The 17,950-nt window shown below is 51.6% G+C and overlaps 1 protein-coding gene across 1 annotated transcript in view; it reads right to left on the bottom strand.

Annotated features, from left to right (window-relative positions):
* HSPA12B (heat shock protein family A (Hsp70) member 12B) overlaps positions 1 to 17,950 on the bottom strand; it is a 59,165-nt gene that overhangs the window by 30,083 nt on the left and 11,132 nt on the right. The window contains exons 3-7 of the mRNA XM_030564644.1: positions 10,123 to 10,223; positions 8,653 to 8,777; positions 4,714 to 4,900; positions 2,439 to 2,543; positions 1,453 to 1,569 (exon numbers count right to left, since the gene is read on the bottom strand). Of these exons, the coding sequence (XP_030420504.1) occupies positions 1,453 to 1,569; positions 2,439 to 2,543; positions 4,714 to 4,900; positions 8,653 to 8,777; positions 10,123 to 10,223 (635 nt within the window). The remainder of the gene's footprint in view (positions 1 to 1,452; positions 1,570 to 2,438; positions 2,544 to 4,713; positions 4,901 to 8,652; positions 8,778 to 10,122; positions 10,224 to 17,950) is intronic.

A 17,950-nucleotide genomic window follows, 5' to 3' on the forward strand; every position in this document is an offset into this window, starting at 1 on the left:
CCATTCTGCCTCCCTAGATTACTCCAGCGGTTTCGACCGGCATCCTTCATCCACTGGACTAAACTGTCGTGCAGCATTGCAGCGCGTTGCTACATTCCACCCTAGAAATGGCTGCATGGACCTCCGGAGAGCCTGTCGATCAGCCTGCGCGGTGACCAAAGAGCCAGCAGAACCAAAAGACCTGATCCGATTTACTCAATGACGAGTTCTCAGCGAGGATCGATTGCTGGGAGGGGAACGTTAATGGGATGCCTCTTCTAGTTTTACAGAACAGAAGAGCGGCCACACTGGGTCTGACCAATGGTCCATCTGGCCCCGTATCCTGTCTTCTGACAATGGCCAATGCCAGGCACTTCAGAGGGAACGAACAGAACAGGACAATTATCGAGTGGTCCATCCCCTGGCGTCCACTCCTGGCTTCTGGCAAACAGAGGCTGGGGACACCCAGGGCATAGTGTTTCGGCCCAGCTCCAGCAGAAATGCCCATGTGTTCACCAGCGGGAGCTGCTCCCCCACTCTGCTGCACATCAGGGTCCCCGAAAATCACTCCTGGAGCAGCCCAGGGCCCAGGGCAGAAAATGTTTTTGGTGCCCGCCAAGAAGATGAGAAAAAAAAACAAAAAAACCCAACCCCCAGCTGAGCAATGTGGCACCTCTGACAATTGGTGCCCCAGGCACCACCCTGCCTGGGCAGCTTCTAGAGACACAGGACTTCAGAAAGAAGTGACAAACTCCATCACGGATTGGTGGGGAAAGCAAGATTGTAACTGTCTCGCTGGGTTGAGTGATAACTAAGTAGGGTGCGGTGATAATAGCCTACAAGTGTCTGGACAGGGCAAGTGTCACGATCCTGCCTGGCTCGTTGAACACGGGAGCTACACCACTAAAAGCATGAACGCCACTGCTTGAGGTAAAGGAGTAACTCCCCTGGCTGGAAGCTGTAGTAGATTGTTATCCCCTAGATGCTAGAGGCATCAAAGACTCCACTCCGCTTGCATGAGAGGCAGCTCGTCCCAAGTATCTGCGAGCAGGCTTTCAAGTTCCACTCCAGGTGCTACTTTTGCAACCTTCCCCCAGGGGCCATCAGGAGGGTTTGACCCTGGAGTCTTCAGCACTACAAGCACCAGCTGCTCCTTCTTCAAGTACAGGACTAACTCCATTAACGTGAGCTAGGTTGGACAAAGGCTTGGAGAATGGACTGCACGCTACTTATGGTTTAGTCCCTGCCACTTGGGTCATTAAAATCCAACGCAAACAGCTCTCTGGAGAATATAACCTTTAAAAATATCCAGAGGGGTTAGAGGAGATTGGACGTTGCAAAGAAACACCTGCCCTGGCCCAGGAGTGGGAGACAGGACAAGGTGGGACCTAATAAATGTCTGGCTACAAGGATCCTACAAGTCCTTGGAAAACCCAACAAAGCCAGGAAGGGAACCGACACGAGACATCTCACCTTGTATGCAGCTTCCCTCATGAACTGCTTGGCTGGCTGTTTCCAGATGGCAGGCACTGTAATCACCCAGCGGATGGCATCTTTCTCTTGCAAAGATGGACACTGGTCCTTCAGCTCCTGTTGTAATAGAAGCAGAACCTGATAGCCAAACCCTATGCTTCAGGGCATACAATGATGGCCTATGAGCAGGTTAGGAAGGAATTCCCCCATGGATGCCATTGTGCCACTGGATGGGTCAGGGCCAGCTCCAGGGTTTTTGCTGCCCCAAGCAGCAGAAAAAATAAAGCCGTGATCATGGGTGGCAGCTCCACTGTGCTGCTTTCTTCTTCGGCAGCACTTCAGCGGCGGGTCCTTCCCTCAGAGAGGGACCGAGGGACCCACCGTCGAATTGCCACCGAAGAGCGTGATGTGCTTCCCCTTCACCTTGGCCGCCCCAAGCACGTGCTTGCTGCACTGGTGCCTGAAGCTGGCCCTGGGATGGGTGCAGTACTGGGAGACAGGCGAGTTCTTGGCCCAGGAAAGCAGCATTCCTAGTCAGGCAGGAAGGCCAATGGAATGAATGGGTCATGGAAAGAACTCGCTGCTGAGTTCTGGAGCTCCGGGTGAAAGCTGTGTTGGGTGGGGGATGCTTGCCCTGACACTGGATCTGTTGCATCTCCTCCACGGGCTGGCGCCTTTCACCCACACTAAATTCACACAAAAGAGGGCAAAGCAGCCCCTTTTGGGCTCACTAGTCCCTGGGCAAACTGCTGCCACCCTGACGTCGGAGTTAGCATCCTAGCCTGGGACAGCTATTGCTCATCTCTTGATTAGTTCTGTCTGGCACGTCCCCTGGGACCCCTCGGAGCTTGCAGCCAAATCCACAGGAGGGTGATTTCCCTGGCCCATGCCAGCTCTGCTGGGGTTTATCCCCAACCGGCAGGGATTCCACTGGGATTTGCAGCTGACTCCCAGGCCTTTCCCCGCACCCCGGGCAGCTGCACTACCTGTACGGCGTGCTGCTTGAAGAAGCGAAGGGCGTGTGCAAACACCTCCAGTGCCTGGACCTTCTTCCCATTCACGGCTTCTAATTCGGTTTTCATGGTGAGGTCCTACCAAGCAAGACAAACAGCTGGAGATGGTCAAGGCCTGAGCCCTGGCCTGCCCCTAGGAGCATGCCCAGCACAGAGCAGTTAGCAGGGAGCTGGTTTCTCTGATGGAGGGTGACAGATGTGCAAATTTCCTGCAACATCCTTGGAAAAACATTATTGAATGAAGTGAAGTATCCTTGGAGGCCATTGTATGAAATGCAAAGGTTCTGTGTTACTGGGGCCTGGGAGACCAAAGGACTGTACTGAACCGTGTGGCAGACATGAATGGTCTTTCGGGATAATGTATGTGAAGAGCATTTCCTGGGAAACATGGGGGGAAGGGTGAGAATGCAGATTCCTCCCTACCCCTGTATGGAGCCCCCAGCCTTCTGAAGCTGAGGAAGGGACCAATGTTTATGGATTACTGTTCCCTGACTCTGGAGATCAATGGGCCAGGCTGGGTAAAGGAAAGACTCACCTAGCAGATGGGTGCTTTTTGTGGGCTGAGGTTGTTATGAACTTGTGCCCACAGAAAAACCCCTTGGTGGGGTCTGAAGGGCTGACTCCTGCTGCAGTGCTGCCTGGAGTTGGGGTGATCACTGGGAAGCTTATGAGCATGTGCATCGGGTCTTTTAAGGCGTTTTGTATGGTTTCTCCGTGATGCTTTTACCATCAGAATAAACGTGCTTGCTCAGAAAGAGCTGGGTGGTGACCTCTAGCTGTGGGCAATGACACTGTCTGTAGCCTCTGGAGAGACAGCAGAGCGCAGGCGCTGGCCTGGTAAGGCTTGCTGAGAATAGCACAGTGGAGGCAGAGAACTCTGCAGCCTGGAAATACCCCAGGCAAGAGGGAGATAGATGTGGGTCTCCGCCCAAGAGAGGTGATGGCTGGGAGACCAGCTGCCTTATCAAGGCAACGGAGAGGAAATGCAGGTGCAGTTGCCCTGAACTGTGACTGAGGGACTGTGCCAAATCCAGCACCTGGAGCGCTGACAAGGAGCTGGGCACTGTGATCTCATGAGCTGCTGCTAGAGGTTCTCATCCTCTGGGGGGGACAGTCACTTAGGCCTCCCAATTGACCTCAGCAAGAGCAGGATGGAGCCCAGTGTTTGGCCACGTGGCTAACTTCTCCGTCTGCTCGTAGCCAGAGCAAGTGAAACAGCGAACCCACCCAATCGGCAGAGAGGAAACCAAATGCCCATTAACTGGAAGGTGCCAAGGTGCCCAACCCAGTGGTGCTTCTTCCGCAAGGATGAAGGGGGAGAGCTACACGGAATTACCACCCCATGTGAAGGTGAGGTGGAGTGAAAGGCTGGGGGGTGCAGGCAGGAATGAGGAGGGCTGGAGATCCACCCATAGGACGTGCTACAGGATTTGGTGCAAAAAAATTCTGTGAGGCCACATCGCTGCACTCAGAAGTGTTTGAATTCAACATAATGGGGAAGAGCAGGTTGAGATCTGCCCTCCCCTGCTCAGTGATAAATCTACACTTGTGGGGCCTAGAACCTAGGTCCTCCTGCTCCAAAACCCACAGGTCCCGAGTACTTGAGCTAAAGGGGGATCCAAGGGCTACAGAGGGTCTATGACACTGACTTGATCAGTTCTGCTCCCACCCAGCAGAGGGCAGTGGGGCGCATATGCCTGTCAACAACCCCCACTGGACTCAGTCAACATTTGTTCAGTTATAAAAGTTGGACCTCAAAAAAATCATGAAATTTTGTTGAATTTTCTGCTTCCCCATAATTTATTATTATTATTATACAAACTAGAGAGCTGGATGAATTTGTTACTGAATTTTAATGAAAAAAAAAAACAGCCAAAAGAGAATTCTGAAAACACTCCCTCTTCCTGCCCCCTTGTTTTTCAACCAGCATTAGCCCTGAGGGTTATTTAACTCATCCTTCCCTTCCCTTTGCATCATAAACTGGTTACCAAATTCGCTAAACAACTCTGCAAATTCACAGCCCCCCAAAATGACAGCAAGTTTCTGAAATTTTATTTAAAAAAAGATCAGTGAAATTTCACACGGGGAAAAAAGTAAAAATATTGACAATCTGACTGCAATACATACATTTTTACTTTAACACTGGAATGTTTTTTCAAGTGAAAGTGAGTTATCCCACCCCCCCATCTCATATGCCCCCAGCCCCTCCCCTGTGTTCAGGGTGCTGGGACAGAAAGGGTTAACTTACACTAGTGCTGTGAATCTTCATCTTAAACTTCTCAAAGTAGAGCCAGTCCTGGGCTTCCTCCGGATCGAGATCGTGGTAATAATCCCTTGCCGTGTATCCGAAACTGTGAAAGGCGCCCTCTGGGGTCAGCAAGAGGCTGGTGGGGGTTTTCTGATTGGCCACTCCAGGATCACCCCCCTCCCATTTCCTGCAATGAGGAACCAGATCAGATTTAATGTCCCACCTCTTAAAGGTGACAGGCACCATTTATAATAGCTAACACTTCCTCTGAACTCCTGGTGGGAGAGGCTAGAAAACCCAGCCAGAGGCTCCAGGAGGGATTGGTTGGTAACAGGGTACAGAGCCTCACTATTATTATTATTTATTTATATTACCATTGTATTACTAGGCTCGGACCAGGATCCCACTGCGCTAGGGGCTGCACAAATACAGAACGAAAAGACAATCCCTGCCAGAGACAACTGCTACCTGCTGATAGTTGGGAGGTGACGGGGAGGGACACAATTTAAAGTTTCACCTCCCCTGAACAGCTTGACTCATGCCCCCCTCGGTAGCCCCCACTCCCCTCCCTCAGTGGCCCCTTCCTGCAGCTCCCAGCTGTTTTCTGCTGCCTCTTCCCGCGGCTGCGGCTCACACCTTGCCAGCTCCAGGAGCTGCCGCACAGCCTGGCTGGAAAACCCTGGCAGAAATGTGAGGGGGGGGGCACGTGACCCTGCATGCCACCGCCACACGTGGCCTCTAGTCCCTGCCCCAAAGAGCTGACAGTCTATATATATATGAGAAGCGACAATGGGGGGAGTATGAGGAAACTATAGGTCAATATTGGTCATCTTAACCGTTTTGTAGGCCTCAAGGCAAAGGAGAGTTGAGAGCAGGGATCTGAGGTAGCTTTGTGGAAGTTTATGGGGAGCTCCTCCCAAGCATGAGGGGCATCCAGGGAGAACGAACGCACAGAGGGGCTTGTTTAAGAATTTAACAAGTAGGTGATGGCGGCTGGGACCATGTGCTGGTCGGACGCAAGCCTGGATAGTGAAGGAGAGATGATGGGAGGGTGGGGATAGGTCACAGGGCCCCGAAAGTGACGACAAGGAGTGTATGTCTGATATAATTGGGAACAGGAAGTGGTTCAGATCTGGCCCAGGTTGGAAGATGGCCAAAAGCCAGGGCTGCCTGACAGCTGTTCAGTGGCCTGGGTTTCAAATCAGTCAGAGACTCCTCTGTGGGTTTTTGTCAGGACAGGTGCCCCTGGCACTAATTGGGCACCTGCCTGGTAGTCTCAGCAGAACAGGCCAAAGACGGAATGAGCTGGACATGTTAGGACAGGGCAGTATGGGAGAGTCTTGCCTTATCACTGCTTGTCCTGGGGATAAAGAGAAGGACTTTGAGATTATCACCTGACCTCATTCACCAATATTATTTTGCCTACCTACATAAGAATGGCCAGACTGGGTCAGACTAAGGTCCATCTAGCCCAGTATCTGTCTTCTGACAGTGACCAGTGTCAGGTGCCCCAGACGGAGTGAACCTTACAGGCAATGATCAAGTGATCTCTCTCCTGCCATCCATCCCCACCCTCTGACAAACAGAGGCTAGGGACACCATTCCTTACCCATCCTGGCTAATAGCCATTTATGGACTTAACCTCCATGAATTTATCCAGTTCCCTTTTAAATGCTGTTATAGTCCTAGCCTTCACAACCTCCTCAGGTAAGGAGTTCCACAAGTTGACTGTGCGCTGGATGAAGAAGAACTTCCTTTTATTTGTTTTAAACCTGCTGCCTATTAATTTCATTTTGTGGCCCCTAGTTCACAAAAGCCACCGCCTGGCCAAGACGGGGTCCTCACCAGCACCAGGATTAGAACCCAGGCTCCTTTGCTCAAATTTCTAGAATCTACTTAAATGGTCCCGGCTGGCTCTTTTTGACTGCTAGGCTCAATAATTGTGAGCAAAGTGCTCTGTCATTTGGGATGCCACTAAGCCCAGCCAGAACTCTACTGATCTGAAAAAACTCCTTAGTAAGTAACCAGTGAGATCCAGCTGGAAGAGGGTGCAGGGTGGGAGATGGCTGGGTTGCGAGGGGAGCTGCTGGGTGAACTATCAGCCAGCTGGAGGGAGGAAACGAGCAGTAACCCCATGCTGCGCGACGTCAGCCCTCAACGAATGGAATCTTTGCCGCCACAACAGCCCTGCCCCCTCCCTGTCTGGAGCTAACTGGGCTGCGATCAACAGGAAGGATTAGGGGCAGGGATAGGAGTCTTAAAACGCACCAGTCAGTTTATTTATTACTTGCTAGTCCCTGGGGCACCAGCCCGGTGCTCCGGCCAAGCCGGCGTCTGTGTTCCACTCACGCAGAGTGCTGGAGGGAGACCTCTCCTGTCCCAGTCCCCTCCTCCAGCCTCTGCCACGCTGACTGCCCCTCCTTTAGCCTCTTCCACCCTGCCCACAGATCCCTAAATGGCCCCCTCAAGGATTGAGCTCACAACCCTGAGTTTAGCAGGCCAATGCTCAAACCATTGAGCTACCTCTCTCCCTGATTGTGAGCCAGCTGCTGAGTCTTAATTGAGTTGTCCTGAATAAATAAATTATTCTGTTGTTAGGAGTGGGAGTGGAAGCCCATTATTGCAGGGCCTGTGACTATCCACACTGGGGCTAACCTACTGCCGGTCAGTTCATAAACAGATGTACGGAGCTTTCGCGCAATGACTGCATCCCCAACTCTCTGTACCGCAGCCTCTAACGCTCACTTCAGAGCGTGCCCAACTCATCGGGCCCAACGTGCACCTTCCTGACCTCGGCCTCCACCCTCCGGGAGATCAGAAGATGGCAAAACCCAGCAGAGAGAGGAGGAAATGGTGTATCAGCTAGAGATGGGCCCAAGCCATAACGTGGGGCCTTGGAACTCCAGAGTAAGGGGTTGTTGGGTTCAGCCCATAAGGGCTCATTATTAAATTAGGGTCCAGCTTCCAAAGCCTCTGGGAGTCATGGGGAATTCAGAGCTAGTGGCTTTTGGTCTCTAATATTGGCAGGGGGTAGGAAGCAGATAGAGAAAGGTTTGTCCTAGGGTGACCAGACAGCAAGTATGAAAAATCATGATGGGGGTGGGGGTAATAGGAGCCTATATAAGGAAGAGACCCAAAAATGAGGACTGTCCCTATAAAATTGGAACATCTGGTCACCCTAGTTTGCCCAACGGTTGAGGCACTAACCTGGGATCAGGAGACCTCTCTGCTTTGTGATAGGCTTCCTATGGGACCCGGGACAAGTCTCTGAGACTCCAGCTGTATGCTAGGGATGACAGCACTGCCCCGTATCGGGGGGATTGGGTGGGTTGGGAGGTGCCCAGATACTGTGGTGAGGGTCAGGGAAGGGCGTAAGCTAGAATGAAGCTGGGACTGAAAGCACCGCCCTGTTAGAGCCCTGATCGTACTTCTGTCCTGGCAGGACGCTGGCAGCCCAGGACAAGCTAACCATGGTATTTGGCTCCTCAATAAAATATGCAGAAAGCAAGAGACGATTCCCCCCATCGAGACGAACAAGGCATATGAGGGACCATCCTCCGTGGCCAGTGCAAACTTGATCTCCAGTGCTTATTCTGCAGGGCGCTGACTCACACACTGGTGCTGATCCCAGCCTTACACACACCTCATCTAGCAGGTATTTTCCTTTGCTTAATGTTGTCCCATTACTCCGTTATCCCCATCCTGGTCCCAAATTCTCTCTGGTCCCCGGGATGCTGGGAGAGGACGCACAGCACTGGGTCTGAGGGAGGGACGACTCAGTGATAGGGAGAAGGGGAAACCATCCAACGGGACAGGGTTAACAGAGCAATCCTATTCCCCAGCTGCTTTGATGACCCTGTAAAGCCAGTGGATGCAGAGAAAGGCCGACGTCCACCCACTATAGGCCACAGGCCAACCTCCCGCAGAGCGACAAGTTACCTCATCATGTGAATGGCCTCAGGGTCGTTGGAGAAGCTGAAGGCATAGCCGCTGGAAGTCGTGCCAAAGTCAATGGCCACCACCACGGAGAAGGAAGTGGGTCGCTGCGCCCGGCCTTCATTCCTCTGAAACACCACAAGGATGATTAGGAGCAGCCAGACCGGAGCAGCACAGGGTCCATCGAATCCTGGCTCTTGTCGTGAGCACTGGCTAGTGCCAGCTGCTTCAGAGGAAAGTGCAAGAAATCCCACAGTACATGGTTACGGGATAACCTCCCCATGGGGAAAGTTTCCTACTGAGTCCCAATAGTTGCAGGTCGGTTTATGCCCTGAACTATGGCAGCTTATATCCTGTCAAAACCCTTGGGGTTGTCACTCCTCACAAATGTAACTCTGGATGTTCTCATTAGCCATACAAATGTCCAACCCCCAATCCCCTTTTAAAAAAATCTAACTAAGATCTGGGTTTTACTAGGATCTTGTGGCAATGAGTTCCACAGGCTAACTGTGGAAGGTAAACAGAGGATTGGGGCTAGCACTAGAGAAAGAGGAACTGTCGACACTCCCTAACTCTCTGCACCTCCTGTTGGAGCTGACTAGAGGGTCTGACATGTTTATTATCAGAGAAAGACTGAACCAAACCACCATAAAACTGAACTTCCCCAAACTTTGGAAGAGTTTGGATGCAGATGTGAACATTGTTGGTCAGACTCATCTTCAGTGACCTCAGATACATAAAGACGTCTCTCCTCTGCGGGACGCCCTACCACGACTGAGCCTTTCTCCCATTGAATAACGGAAGATACTGTTGATGTCGTTATGTGGCCATTGACGCTTCATAAACAATTAGGATTTGCCTGACTGGTGCACCCGAACAGGCCATCTTGTAGAGTATTCTGTCTCCAACAAGAGCCAATGCCAAGTGCTTCAGGGGAAGGTATAAGATCCCCAATGCAGGCAACTGCCAGACTGTCCCATGCAGGAAAAGTTCCTTCCTGATGCCAGCTAATGATCACTTTATGCCCTGAGGATGAGGATCAGTAGCCCTTGTATCAGGCATCTGATCTATTCTGTCAGAGCAGTCAGTGTTTGCTGGTAGGCACCTATGGGGAGATACTGAAAGGGCCTTTCTGTCCACCCCTCTCCCTGCCCCACATCTCCAGGATCTTTGCCAGGCTCAGGAGATTTCACTGCTGCTGACGTGATCTCCTGCCCATTCTCTGACACTGGGCCACTTGGCTGGTCACTTATTCAGAGAACTGGCCCACAGTGTGCAGTGGGACCAGCCAGACCATGCCCTACAGCCAGTAATTTGGTAGCTGGACCAATTCAACAAGGCCATGGATGGTGGCAGAAAATGGTCAGAGAAGGAGTGCAGGAAAGAACAATTTGATGGCCACGATCCAGGAGCTGCACCCCAGGGCTACCCCAGATGACCCGGCGGTGGCATTAAAGGGGGTCTGTGGCTTACAGGTGACTGGGAGGGCGTGAGCGGCGCGATGCTGAAGCTTTCATGGTGTGTTCCTGGGGAACTGGGTGGGGACGGCGTCTGAGAGCTCTCCCCGTTTCTACCTGGCAAACAAACAGAATCAGGATTAGAACAGCACTGGATCCATTCCTGCGAACCGCCAGCATCGTGGCAAAGGCACAGGGCCCTGCCTGTGATTCTTACGTGACATCAGACCCGTTTACTGCTCTGTCTCCCCACCTGCACTGGGGAGAACAATGGGCCTTGTAACACTCTCTATCCCCTGCTAGTGCCCTGACCACATTCAGGGTATGTCTTCACTGCACGGTTAGCACAGGTGATTGGCACCGGGTCTCAGCACCATGTTAACCTTGCCTGGGTCGGTGTGCGCACGTGTGCTACAAAATCTGACCCATGTTACTGTGCCCTCACTGTTTCTGCACTTGCCTGTGTGTGTCTGGGGGCATATCCCACAATTCTTTGTGCTCAGATGCTCTAGGGTTCTTTCCCAGTCAACAACAGAAGAACTTCTCTCTCCTTTGGGGGGAGTTGTGGGAAGTCAATGGAGGACTATCGGCACTCCAGTGATTTTTGCATTTGTGCTGCAAAGCGGGCAGGTTCCAGACTGAGTTAAATCAGGGCCTGGGCTCTAACCCCAATGGGACCAGTGAAATCGATTGGGAGGAAAAATTCAGACAGATGAAAACCGGGAGTCCTTTAAGAAGAGTTTACTAGATGGCCAAAAAAACATGATTCCATAACTTTAGGTAAAATCCAATCTTGGTTAAGAGGGGAAGTGAAGACAGCAATTAGAAATAATAACAAATGGAAAAAAGGGGAAGACTATAGTAATTAATATATAAATTAAAGACTACAAAGTGTATAACATTGATAAGGGAAGCTAAAGACAACAGGAAAAACTCGATGGCAGGCAGAGCTAAGGTCAATAAGAAAGGTTTTTTTAAAGTATATCAGGAAAAAATGGAATCTTAGTAATGGTACATGCCTATTACTAGATGGGAATGGTAAAATTGTTAATACTGACACAGACGAGGCAGAGGTGTTCAATAAATATTTCCATTCTCTATTTAGCAAGAAGCAGGATGGTGTACTCATATTATATTAGGATGAAGTACTTTCCAGTCCATTAGTACCTAAAGAGGATGTTAAACAGCATCTACTATGGATGAATGTTTAAAAATCAGAAGCCCAGTTAACTTTCACCCAAGAGTTTGATAAGAGTGGGCCAAGGAGATCTCTGACCCATTTCTGCTAATTTCTAATAAATCTTGGCATAATGGGGCAATTCCATAAGCCCGCAAGAGTGCTAATGTTGTGCCAGTATTGAAAAAGGACAAGTGGGATGACTGAGGTAATTAAAGGCCAGTTAGCCTGACATCAGTCCCAGAAAAAATAATGGACGGTTGATACAGGATTCAATCAATAAAAATGAAAAAATGGCAATACAGTGAATGCCAGTCAAAATGGCTTTAGGGAACCTAGGCCTTGTCAAACAAAGTTGATCTCACTTTTGGTGAGATAAGTTTTATTGATAAAGGTAACTGCTCAGATGTAATATACCCAGACTTCTGTAAGGCCTTTCACTTAGTACCACACAACATTCTAAGTAAACAATTAGCACTATACATCTGCAGTAACGCACATGTTCAAATAGATTAACATCCTGCTTTGAGCAGGGGACTGCGCTAACGTCCTGCTTTGAGCAGGGGGTGGATTAACATCCTGCTTTGAGCAGGGGATTGGGCTAACGTCCTGCTTTGAGCAGGGGATTGGGCTAACGTCCTGCTTTGAGCAGGGGATTGGGCTAGATAACCTCCTGAGGTCTCTTCCAACCCTAATCTATGGTTCTATGATCTGGCTAATTGATAGGTGTCAAAAAGTAATTGGCTAATGAGGAAGCATCATTGAATGGGGGTGTTTCTTGTAGGGTTCCACAAAGATTGGTGCTAGGCCCAATGCTGTTCAGCATTTTTATCAATGACCTGGAAGTAAATAGAAAGTCACTGCTGATAAAATTTGCAGGTGACGCAAAGATCAGAGGAGTGGTAGGCAGGCAGGGCAGGCGTACAAAGCAATATGGATCATTTGGTAACCTAGGCTCGTTCAAACAAAATGTGTTTTAATATAGCGAAATGCAAGGTCATACATCTAGAAATAAAGGATGCAGGCCCATCCTTCCAGCATGAGGGACTGTGTTCTGGACAGCAGCGACTCTGAGAGGGAGTATGGATGAGAGTGGACAGACAACTCAATGTGAGCTTCCAGTGGAATATTGCATCCCAAAGGGCTAACGTGACCCTTGCATGGATACACAGGGCAGTGCACAGCAGGAGCAGGGAGGTGATTTTACCTCTGCATATGGCATTGGGGAGACTGATACTGGAATATTGCATCCAGTTCTGGTGTCCACCTTTGGAAAAGGGGTGTTGAAAGTTGCAGAGGGTGCAGAAAAGAGCCAGAAAAACGATGCAAGGGCTGGAGAAAATGCCGTAAAGTGAGTGACTTCAATTGATCACCTGCTTAGCTTATTAAAAAATAGAAGATTGAGAGGTGACTTGATTATAGTCTATAAGGACGTTCTTTGGAGGGAAAATACCAGGTAAAGGGCTCTTGATTCTAGTGCAGGAAGGCAGAACAAGAACACAGGCACAGTTTTTTAACAGTGCAGGTGATTAACCATTGGAATAAACATGGGTGGTACATGAAACCCCCGTTTGGGGAGGCTAGCTCCTGCCCCTTCTGCCTAAGGCCCCACCAGCTCCCGATGGTGGATGGAGGACCCCTGCCCCAGCCGCCCCATGTCCCGGCCTGCTGCCTGCCCCAGCCTGCACCCCCCAGCTACTCTGACCAGCCCGAGCCCCAGGCTGCCAACCCACCGGCCCGAGCCCCAGCCCCAGTCCCCACTGGCTTTGAGGGAGAGGCTGAGTAAGGGCAGGAAGAGGAGCAGTGTGGGCAGGGCCCTGAGGGAAGAGTGGGACGCAGAAGTGGGGCCTCAAGGCGGAGCGTGGACGAGGCCACGCCTGGTTGTGTGGGGAGCTTTAGCCGCCCCTGGCCTACAATTCCCACTGCCTAGGGTGACCAGATGTTCTGATTTTATAGAGACAGTCCCCATTTTGTTTTTTTTTTTCCTTATATAGGCACCTATTACCCCCCAACCCCTGTCCTGATTTTTCACACTTGCTATCTGGTCACCCTACCGCCACCCCTGGGAACAAACTAAGGGAAGTGGTGGGTTCTCCATCTTTTGGAGCCTTCGGAGCCAGACTGAATGTCTTTCTGGAAGAAGCGTTAGTTCTTAGTCTCAATGCAGGGTACCTGGGGGAACCTCTCTGGCCTGTGCGATACAGATGGTCAGATCAGATGATCTAATGGCGACTTCTGGTCTTAAAATCTGCGACAGTAAAATCGTGATTTTATGAGCATCCGTCTGATGAACGACCAGTTTGTCGAGTCACGTTTCCAGATGGAAAAGAAAAAAAGCCGTGCAACAAAAGTGACGTCGCTGCAGGACAAGCTGACACCCCTTCACTTTCCGATGCCGTCGGTGCACTGAAATGGCTTGGCGGTGGGTTGAGGGCCAAGAAGAAAGCGATGTGGTGTGCCATACGGCAGTGTATGCACTCAGCCCTCTGTGATCGGAGATGTTCGGCTTTATGAGCTGCCGATGTTGTGAATTCCTCAGGCCCCACCGGGTTTGTAAAACAGGAGCTCTGTTGTGATTAAAATTGATGCAATTCCCCTCTCCCCCCACACCTCAAATTTGGAAGTATTTGGATCCCGATGGAGATTTGGCAGCTTGAAGCCGTCTCTGGTTATTATGACCCCGTTTTCATGCTCTACGGTATCTAGCACACCAGCCACCCATTAGTAGCTATTGTTTGTCTCCAGCAACGCCAGAGTTGATGCTTAAAGAAAGAATAACGACTGGTCCCTGCAGAACTGCCTGGTCTGTTTGTCCACCATCAACTCCAAGCCACCCAGTCCGCGCAGATGGACTGTGTCAGCCCTAGGGGGGTTTTGCTGCCAGTTCTGCCCCCTGCCCCTCATCCCGTCCTTGCGCATTCTGATCCCCCACTAGGCGGAGGTAGGAGTTGGGGTACGGCTGACCACCAGCACAGCGAGATCCAGGGATGGCGGCAGCCCCAGTAAGCTCTGTATGCTGGAACCTGGCCCTCGCCCCTGCAGAATGACCAGCCACGCTCCGCCCCCGCCTGCCCCGCCACACTGCTCCAGGCGCATGGTTCCAATTAGGAGCGAGAGTTAATCACCGTGCCTGGGAGAGCACTCGCTGGCTGACAGTCTCCAGCTGTTGGCCTGGGGAGACCGGGAAGGGGGCAGGGCTGGCTTTCACTTCACCACTTGGCAGCCACCCCTGCCAGCGGGGTCTGGGGCTGCACTCAGCGAAGAGCTGTAACAGCCCCAGGCTTTGTCTGGCCACGGGCCCAGGCGGCAGAGCTCACAGCTGGATCCGGACTCGACAGCGGCTAGGCTGGGGAAAGGCAGAGCGTGGAGCGTAGAGCGTGAAGCCGAATGGCTATAAAACAGGGTGGTTGGCACGCTGGGTATCAGGTCTACAACCCTGAAGTGTGATCGCAAATCGGAGCCAGAAGATGGGCCCTGGTCTGATTCCCACTCTGCAAGGTGAAGAGTATTCAGTCCAGTGGCTCTCCTGATCCAACGAGGCGGAGAGTGTTTGCATCTCTGGTTCTGCCCCATTGCTGGCTGGATCCACCTAGGGTTGCCAACTTTCCAATCACACAAAACTGAACATCCCTGCCCCGTCTCTTCTCCAAGGCCACGCCCCTTCTCCGAGGCCTCGCCTCCTGCTCGCTCTATCCCTCCCCCATTGCTCACTCTTCCCCACCCTCACTCACTTTCACCACGCTGGGGCAGAGCGGTGAGGTGCAGGAGGGGGTGAGGTCTCTGGGCTGGGGGTGCAGGCTCGGGTGGGGCTGGGGATGAGGGGTTTGGGGTGAGGAGGGGGCTGCAGGCTGGGGCAGGGGGTTGGGGTGTGGGGGATGAGAGCTCTGGCTGGGGGTGGGACTGGGGATGAGGGGGTTGGGGTAAGGGAGGGGGGTGGGGTGCAGGGTCCCGGTGGCACTTACCGATCCTTTGAAGAAGCAGCCACAAGGTCCCTGTTGCTTGTAGGTGCATGGGCAGCCAGGCAACTCTGTGCGGTGCCTTCACGCCTGCAGGCACTGCCCACCCTCCACAGCTCCATTGGTTACAGTTCCTGGCCAATGGGAGCTGCAGAGCCAGTACTGGGTCGGGGACAGAGTGCGGAGCCTCCCAGTCCGTGGCCATCCCAGTGCCTAAGGGCCACAGGGACCTGGTGGCGGCTTCCAGGAGCTGCCCTGAGCTAAGGCAAGCAGGGAGTCTGCCTTAGCCCCAGACCCTCGCTGTGCCACTGACGACTTTTAACAGCTTGGTCAGCGGTGCCGACCAGAGCTGCCAGGGTCCCTTTTCAACTGGGCATTCTGGTCGAAAACCAGACACCTGGCAACCCTAGCTCCACCTAGCAACAGAGGGATTGTCAAAGATCTGCAGATCATGACATATACAAAACAAGACCAACATCCAGATGTGTTAGGGTTCCCAACCCTCCAGGATTGTACCGGACTGTCCGGGAATTAAAGAGTAATCTTTAATTAAAGATTATGTCATGTGATGAAACCTCCAGGAATACGTCCAACCAAAACTGGCAAGCCTAGGATGTGTCTCCGACTGCTCCCACCCTGCTGGGGGAAGGGAACAGTTCTGGCTATGCCCATCTCAGCATCGCTAGGCCTGGCTGCAGACCAGAATGTAGGAAGCTTATCTGGGATTCAGGACAGCAAAAACGTCAAACTCCAGGAGCTTAGAACCCATCCAACCAGTGACGCCAGCTTAGGATCAGCAGAGGTTTTGGCTCAGAGGAAAGAAAGACTTATTTTTTCCTCACTGAACCACACAAGCTTAGCTCCACCTCCTTCCACTGACCAGAGTGAGGTGGTTCTAGTCCAGGGCGGGGCAGTATGGCCTAGCGGGTAGAACTGCAGGCTGCTGTCTTCTGCGCTCTCATCCTAGCTCCGCGACACTGATTCAGTGTGTGCAAGTCACAACCCTGCTCTGTGCCTCAGTTTCTCCACCTGTAATACAACCTCCGTGGCGAGGGTCAACACATTCAAGTTCGGGAAAGTTCTTAAAGCCTTGTCAGAGGCTGCCCATCAGCCATGTGTCCTGGGGAAGATACTGACACCCTTTCCCTGCACCTGAAACCAGATCTGACTCAAGCATCCCCGGGCAGAAATAAGCAAACGACAAATAGAAGTGCCAGGAAAAACTGCTAAGCCTTTGGGAGCTTCCTGCTGCAGTCAGACACAACCAGCGCTGGCATTTTGGGGGATCATTGAAACTATTGTACTTCTGTGGCCACACATCGCCATAGTACGAGTGCTTGAACAATCTGTGATGTATAACACCTCTACAAGGCAGGGCAGTGCCAGTGTCCTCCTTCTACCGATGGGGAATTGTGGCCCAAGGAGAGTAAATGCCTCACCCAAGAGCAGGGAACTGAACCGAGCTTTGCCAAGTTTTAGGTTAGTGCCCTGCTCTCTGGACCGTCTCCCCCTCTCCGTAAAGGCTGCTGGCTGAGCGCTGATCTCGTTGCATGTATCTGGATCGCTAGCTGACAGGTGCCATGCCTCTCCCAGGTTAATCAGCAGAGCGGGTGCAGAAGCAGATTTTGTACTTTTCTGAACATTGCTCTCCGATTCCTTCTGGGATTCGTTACAGACGCTCGCTACCGCCTGGGCCTAGAATCACTGCTTGAGAAGACACGGCTTCATTCCATTGTGCCTGTCTCTAAGTGGGTTTCACTGTCGCCCGTGTCCGGGGCATTAATATTTGATTTTAAACAAAAAGGAAAGTCAGTCAGGACTTTTTAACTTAATGGGAAGAGACCAGCCCAGTGGGAACTGTGCGGGGCGTCCGGGACGAATTAGGAAATGCTTTAATAAACCATTGCTTTGAGAGCTAGAGATTCCATGAAACAATTTTGTCTAGGGCGGTGTCTCCCCAAACAAATTGCATTGCAAAGCGCTGTGCAGGGTTCTTGTAAATAATCTAATTGCCAAGCTAAATAATAAATAATATCAAACAAACTGCATTGCAAAGCGCTGTGTGGGGTTCTTGTAAATAATCTAATTGCCGAGCTAAATAATAAATAACATCAAACAAACTGCATTGCAAAGCGCTGTGCGGGGTTCTTGTAAATAATCCAATTGCCGAGCTAAGTAAGAAATCATACCCGCAGGTGGAGACAGAAATTTCAAAGGGGCGCAGTGAGCTTTTCAGCAGTGTCTGCAGTGAGATGGGACTCGGTAAAGGGCCTGGAGGTTGTGGGAGCTGCAGAGAAGAGGGGATGAGATTGTGTGATGGGGACGGAGAAGAGGTTGGTTCTGGCCCAGAGAGCAGGGAAGGGAGGACAAAGAGGATGACGGAACAGGTGGGTTTTCAGAAAGGTGGGCAGCCTCCTGTTGGATCCTGAAAGGAGGAGGCGGCCAGCTAAGGTGGTAAGGACAGGAGTCTGGAACTCCTGCTTCTCTGTGCATGGGAGAAGGTGGGCTGGACACTGGCGAATGTCTGACTGGATCACAGTAGCACAGAGAGGGCACAACTGAGATTGGGGCTGCACCATGCTGAGCTGTGTACAGGTCCATTGTGGGAGACAGTCTCTTTCCCAAGCAGCTCGCAATCGAAATAGGCAAGGGAAAGGTGATTGCCCCTATTTTACAAATGGAGGAGAAGGCACAGAAAGAATAAGGCCAAG

Source organism: Gopherus evgoodei, chromosome 5, assembly GCF_007399415.2.
Source record: "Gopherus evgoodei ecotype Sinaloan lineage chromosome 5, rGopEvg1_v1.p, whole genome shotgun sequence".
In the NCBI taxonomy this organism is placed as follows: Eukaryota; Metazoa; Chordata; order Testudines; family Testudinidae; genus Gopherus; species Gopherus evgoodei.